Source organism: Chiloscyllium plagiosum, chromosome 7 (assembly GCF_004010195.1).
Source record: "Chiloscyllium plagiosum isolate BGI_BamShark_2017 chromosome 7, ASM401019v2, whole genome shotgun sequence".
Taxonomy (NCBI): Eukaryota; Metazoa; Chordata; class Chondrichthyes; order Orectolobiformes; family Hemiscylliidae; genus Chiloscyllium; species Chiloscyllium plagiosum.
The window spans coordinates 68026422-68033580 of NC_057716.1; the positions used below are offsets into that span (position 1 = coordinate 68026422).

At 39.9% G+C, this 7159-nt stretch overlaps 1 protein-coding gene across 1 annotated transcript in view; it reads right to left on the reverse strand.

Annotated features, from left to right (window-relative positions):
* Positions 1-1395: 1395 nt before the first annotated feature.
* The window catches only part of dbi (diazepam binding inhibitor (GABA receptor modulator, acyl-CoA binding protein)), a 7261-nt gene continuing 1497 nt past the window's right edge, over positions 1396-7159 (reverse strand). The window contains exons 2-4 of the mRNA XM_043694001.1: positions 2560-2677; positions 2414-2476; positions 1396-1743 (exon numbers count right to left, since the gene is read on the reverse strand). Coding sequence (XP_043549936.1) covers positions 1667-1743; positions 2414-2476; positions 2560-2677 — 258 coding nt within the window. The 3' untranslated portion in view covers positions 1396-1666. The remainder of the gene's footprint in view (positions 1744-2413; positions 2477-2559; positions 2678-7159) is intronic.

A 7159-nucleotide genomic window follows, 5' to 3' on the forward strand; every position in this document is an offset into this window, starting at 1 on the left:
AAGGCAGAACAGGATACTGATTGAGGATGTTCAGCCATGATCATAATGAATGGTGGTGCTGGCTCGAAGGGCAGAATGGCCGACTCCTGCACCTATTGTCTATTGATATTTAGTTACATTCCCATGAAGGCAAAACAACCAAAGGCAGAACTCCCTGGCTGAAGAAACAAATGGAGTTTAAGATAATAAATAAAGAGATTGTCTTTCATGTACGTCAGGTTGGCAATACAAATGCAAACCCAGCTGAATATGGATTGTTGGATTTCCACAGATTATGTGGAAAGGCTATCAAATATAAAATGGAATCCAAGTCTTCTTGCAGGTATTTAAGTAGTGAATGGATTGTAAGAGCAAGAGTGGGACCAGAGGGAAGATTTGTGCATGGAAGCAGAGGGCATGGCTAAGGTACTAAATGAGTGATTTGCATGATTATCAAAGATGCTGCTGCCAGAGTGATGGATAATAACAGACCTTATTTTTAAGATGGAGAAAAATTTTTCATTTTCTCAAAGGGTTGTTAGTCTGTGGAAATTACTTCACCAGAAAGCAGTATCTTTCTTCATCTAGTAAATAAACAACACAAAGAAAGATAGTGATCTCAGGTTCCCTACAGGTGAGAGAGGTTTAAATCATCCCTGTTTAGAGTCACATGACAAATTTTCAAGAGTGCAAAGTATAAGTTGCTGGTAAATTTGTGGTCATATTGTGGCCCAGTCACCATAATGGACAATCAGAAAAAAAGATACAGCATTTTTCATTTTCTCACAACCATCTACCTCATTACAGAGGAAACACTTTAGGACAGTCCATTCAGTTTGCAGAGTTTCTGTATTTACTGGTAGGCGGCCAGTCACCCCCATTCCACAAGGGTTAAGAAGTCAATGATAGACGAACATATGATACCGTAGAACACACTGAATTTGAGCTCAAACCTTTTGCTTGGGCAGTCAGGCAGAACTCTCAAGTTTACAACTTTAATATTATGGGACAGAGTGACTGGTGAAATTGAGAAACTATGGGAGATTAGAATTTTTTTTTTTAAGATTAGCTTTCCTACAGTATGAAAACAGGCCCTTCAGCCCAACAAGTCCACACCGACCCTCCGAAAAGTAACCCACCCGGCCCCATTCCCCTACCCTATACTTACCATGGATTATGGACAATTTAGCATGGCCAATCCACCTAACCTGCACATTTTTGGACTGTAGGAGGAAACTGGAGCACCCAGAGGAAACCCACACAGACACAGGGTGTGTGTGCAAACTCCACACAGATGGTCGCCCAAGGCAGGAATTGAAACAGGTCACTGGCACTATGAGGCAGCAGTGCTAGCTACTGTGCCACCCAAGTTTACAAATTTCAAGATATTTCATAATCAAAACAACAAGGCATAAATGAGTTGTTAATTGTATCCCTGTTGTCATTTTATTTTTCTTAAGAGGTTTACAGAAAAGCCAGTATTGAATTCACTGATATGATTAAACATTAATAAGTGATACAAATTACCATACTTTTAATAGAAAAATCACAAAAGTTACTACCATTAAGGCAGTTGGTTACATTAAATATTATCTCCTCTATATTTATCATGAGGAAACAAATTAGTCAGTGCATTTTTCTACAACTGCAGTCTAAAGCTCAAAGCTTTTTTTAAAAAAGTTACATTTTAATTCATTCCATACTTTTCCTTCAGCTCTTGAACTTTTGAGATGTACATTGCCATTGCTTCTTCTTTAGTTGTTCCTAATTAGGTCAAAAATTGCAGACAATTTTTTTTAATGCATCTTTAAAATCATTTAAAAGTAGAATTTTATTTCATACATAAACACTCCATAATTTAATTAATACAATGCTAAAGAAATTGTGCATCCACAGAAATGGTCAAAAAACTTTTCTTGAAATGGAATATCTAGATTGAGATTATAAATACCAGGATATAATTCTTATACTTATTTTGTCTTCCTCCTTAAGAGCTGCTATAATAGTAAACCACGTGGGATCAGCTAACTAAGTACAGCAGGCACTAATCTAAGAACTTTTAACTATCATTTTACATTTACAGGACATATTTAATTTTACACAATCTCAAATTTTACTAGTGACTCTTGATAGGCAGAAGTCAAGCCAAATTTCAGATGAACTAGCAAGCTCATGTTATAGCTTTATGAATAGAAGATAGATAATAGTTATTAATGCATGTAATTAACAGAGATTATGAGTAGTAATGCATGAAGAGAGCACACTAGATAAACTGGATAGACTACTTCAAACCTATTCAAGTTACCATACATAGTTATGTTGGATAATTAGAAAACTTCATTTTCATATCATTTATAGAACTTCAAAAATTGTTTCATATAAACTTTAGAAGTTTATATCTATAGAAATAAAATTAAAGAATTTTTGTACAAACCTTTACGTGCATTCCACGCATCCCACTTGGCCTTTCCTTTTAGATCAAATATGCCGGGACGATCTGGGAAAATAAAAGCAATTTTAATAGACGAATAACAGCTCCACTCCAAGCGATATTAGTACTGAACTTTGTCACTAACAAACCTGTATTCACATCTCCAACTGTTGCCTGTTTGTATAGACTGTAGACAGCCAACATTTCATCATCAGATGGTTGTGACTTGAGTTGTTTAACTTCTTCTGCTGCCCTTTCAAAATCACCCTAAAATAGAAAGAAGAATTCAGATGATAAGTCTCAAATATATTGGATGTAGGTTTGCTCACTGAGCTGAAAGGTTTGTTTTTCAGATGTTTCGTCACCATACTAAGTAACATCATCAGTGAGCCTCCAGTGTAGCACTGGTGGCACGGTCCACTTTCTATTTGTGTGTTTAGGTTTCAATGGGTTGTTAATGTCATTTCCCATGGTAATGCGATTTCCTGTTCTTTTTCTCAGAGTGTGGTAAATGGGATCCAATGTGTTTGTTGATAGATTTCCAGTTGGAATGCCATGCTTCTAGGAATTATTGTGCCTTTCTGTTGGCTTGTTCTGGGATGGATTTGTTGTCCCAGTCAAAGTGGTGTCCTTCCTCATCTGTATATAAGGATACTAGTGAGAGTAGGTCATGTCTTTTTGTGGCTAGTTTTCTGCCTGTTTGTCCAATGTAGCGTTTGTTACAGTCCTTGTAAGGTATTTTGTACATGACATTAGTTTTGCTTGTTAAGTTCTTTAGCTGCTGTTTTAATGTGTTGGTGGGCTTGTGAGCTACCATGACGCTAAGAGGTCTGATTAGTCTGGTAGTCGTTTCCATTCTTCATCCAGAAGCTTACTAATGATGTCACCTACTATGGTGACAAAACATCTGAAAATTCATTTTCCAACTCAGTGAGCAAACCGACATTCAGAACCTCAACCTGAGCTACAAACCTTTTCATTATAAAAGATATGACTGCCAACTGAAATCCTTGCCAAGATAGTTGGCTCTGTATGGCTCCCTAATAATTATACCTTCCTGAAGAGATCAAACCCAAACAAGTAATCAGATCTCCACAATGAACACAGTTACAGTAAATACATTATTAATGTAATCTATTTAGAGACCAATAACAGGCTGGGTCTCATCACTGCTTTCCCCATATTTGTCTGTGATCGGCTCATTCTAAGGTGACATTGAGCATTTCTAATTTTGAGTTACTTCTGCAGCAGAATTAGGAAAACGTATTCTGAAGCATTTAGTCTGTAATTTAGTAGCTTGGTGCCTTTCAACCCCTTAGCTCTAATAAGAAACATACTTCATGTAATTATTTTGCTCTTTCATCTCAGTTCCTTGTAGTATGTGACTGAAGTCATGACCAGATGTCAACTGCAACTCTTTAACAACGTTCAATTGATAACGATGATAACTGAACAAAGTAAATGTTTTTATAAAAATTAACATCAATTCTCGTTTGGTGCTTAGCTCAGTGAACCACAAGCAATAATATTGAAATAGATTGTGTGATGAGGGTTCAGATGTTTTGACTCCTCTTCCAAGGAAATTGGTCTGTGATTAAGCTGAAAAATAGTAACTCGTCAATGGTCATATCTTGTAAAGTATCACACTCTTAACCTCTTTTCTCTTTACCCTTCATACTCCGTACACAAGTGCATACTCAGGTACTCTGCCCTCCTATTTCCCAACCACAAGCCTTGGGGATTCATGAGTGTTCCTGCTCTCTCTCACTGGAAGATAAGCTTACAGTTTTCCTCCAATTCTCTTTACATCTAATCGACAGGTTCATTAATGTACTCAGTGCTGGATCATTTTGAGCAGCAACCCCAATTGCTTCAACCACTTTCGACCTTCCCACCAACTGGGAGCTAAGTCTCGCTCCCTGTCAAACTCTCACCTCTTACTACTGACTTTGTGGACACTGCCAGCAGATCAGCTGTCACCATACTTCCACACATTTCCCTCCAGAACGTCCTTTCACTTATAACAAGGGTGCTGCCATCCATTAACTTATTGTGGATGATCACACAGACATAATCAACAGAAACCTTCTTGAGTGATGACACCTAATGAAACCTGCTTAGCAAGCTACATCTCGCATCAAATAATCCCTCAGAGCTCTGATAGCAGCAGTTCAGTGATTATGACAAGATCACATCTTAACTTCATCTACAGGTCCTCTAACACTATCACTTTCTTCAGATAAGGGGTAACTTTTTCACGCAGAGGATGGTACGTGTATGGAATGAGTTGCCAGAGGAAGTGGTGGAGGCTGGTACTATTGCAACATTTAAAAGGAATTTGGATGGGAAGGGTTTGGAGTGGTATGTACCAGGTGCTGGCAGGTGGGACTAGATCGGGTTGGGATATCTGGTCGGCACGGATGGGTTGGACCGAAGGGTCTGTTTCCATGCTGTACATCTCTATAACTCTATATATACTTTGTACTCAACTCTCTTTCAAAAATCATCATTCAGTACCACCTTGCCAAGGACAGTAAAAATGCTATCACTGAGATTTTTGTTCATAGACCTCTTCATGTGGAAACTGGCCATTTGGCTCAACAAGTCCACAACTAACCTCCGAAAAGTATCGCACCAAAACCCATTCCCCTACCCCATTACTTTACATTTCCCTTGACAAGTGCATTAACTTACACATCCCTGAACACTATGGGCAATTTAGTATGGCAAATTCACCTAGCCTGCACATCTTTGGACTATGGGAGGAAATCCACATAGACACTCGGAGAATGTGCAAACTCCAACAGACAGTCACCCAAGGCTGGAATCGAATCCAGGTCCATGGCACTGTGAAGCTGCAGTGCTAACCACTGAGTTGCCCTAATCACTTCTTTGCTTTCCCTCCTCAGTCTCTTCTCCAAGTTACTTCTTATTTCCTACGATTTTAACCATTATTTCAATTTGATGCTGTCCCTCATGGATTCATTCTCCTCTTATCCTCCATAAATCTGTTCCATGTAACCTTTCTCTATACTCCACCATCTCTCTACCTCACTGTGACTCCCTCACCTAGAATGAGTCTTGGAATCACTTCCTTCTATAATGTTTCTGATGTGCTAATTTGGATGTTTCATTATGTTAAAGCTGGTAGGTAAGTTATTAATGAGTATAGAGTGGTGCTGGAAAAACACAGCAGGTCAGGCAGCATCTGAGGAGCAGGAAAATTGACATTTCGGGCAAAAGTCCTTCATCAGGAATGGAGGCAGGGAGCCTCCAGGTGGAGAGATAAGTGTGTGCCTGGGGAGAAGGTGCCAAAGAATACAATAGGTGAATGGGGGTGGCGATAGATCAGAGGGAAGGGTGGAGCAGATAGGTGGGAAGGGAGATTGGCAGGTAGATTAGAGTGGTGCTATTATTTATGACTCAACCCCAACACTTCAATGTTCGTTTATACCCAAAATTATAATCAACCTGTGTCTTGATCATACTGAAAGCTTAACCATCCAAAATCCCTCACGGTCACGAATGCCATGGACACACAATCTTTAGTGAACAAACTTTACAAAATAATTTCCCAACTCTGAACTGACACAGTACTCCCATCTTCTAGATTCCCAATGTCAGGGAAACATTTACTGAGCTGCTCCGATCCCAAGCCGCTTGAAAAATTTTATATTTTTCAACTTTCCCAACCCTCGTGGGAGTAGGGAGATATGATTGAGATTTATAAAATTGAGGGGCAGAGACAGAGTAGACAAGAAACCTATCCCCATGGGATCACTGACCAGGGACACAGTTAAAAGCTAAGGAACAGGAGATTTAGAGCACTTGTGAGGAAAAGAGTAATGGGCATCTGGAACTGTCTGTAAGGGATGATAGAGGCAGTAACCCTCAGAACAGTTTAGTATTTAGGTATACACTTCAAGCATTAAAGAATACAAGACTATGGGCACAGTGCAGGAACATAGGAGTAGATTAGTTAGGCCCTTCTTTTTCATTGTTGCAAACTTGGTGGGCCAAAGGGCCTTTTATCTCCAGTGCAGACCTCTACGATTCCGACACCTCAGAATAACTTTACAGTAATAACATTAAAGGTCCAACACCGGCATCTCCAAAGTATTAAAGGAGACATCGAAAATTTTGCACGTTTGCATTTACCAGTAGTACTGGTCAATTGCTGGCTGGTATGTTATGATACCTGGGCCAATAACAAACATCCATGGTTGTACGATAAGGATCTTTTTCGCAACAATTTTATGTATTAAAAATGTATTCCGCTATAAAGTTAGAAGCACATTTAAGGCATTGCGATGCACCTTTCCGTTTTTCGTTGGATATTACAAATCCGCAATGGGACCTTAGAGGGAGACGCGCCCATTTGGAGGCGCCGAAAATTCCCTAAAATCGTAGACTCCCTGGCGGGGTGACGAAGCTGATGCAGGAGGGCAGGCCACAGCAGACTCAGTGGATGGCAGCAGTGGGAGAACCGTGATATAAAACCCCTCCTGGACCTCTCCATCTCCATCAGTGACGACCGACTTGATACTGACATTTTCTACAAACCCACCGACTCCCACAGCTACCTGGATTACACCTCTTCCCACCCTACCTCTTGCAAAAATGCCATCCCGTATCCCCAATTCCTCCGCCTCCGCCGTATCAACTCCCAGGAGGAGCGGTTCCACCATAGAACACACCAGATGGCCACCTTCTTTAGAGACCGCAATTTCCCTTCCCACATGGTTAAAG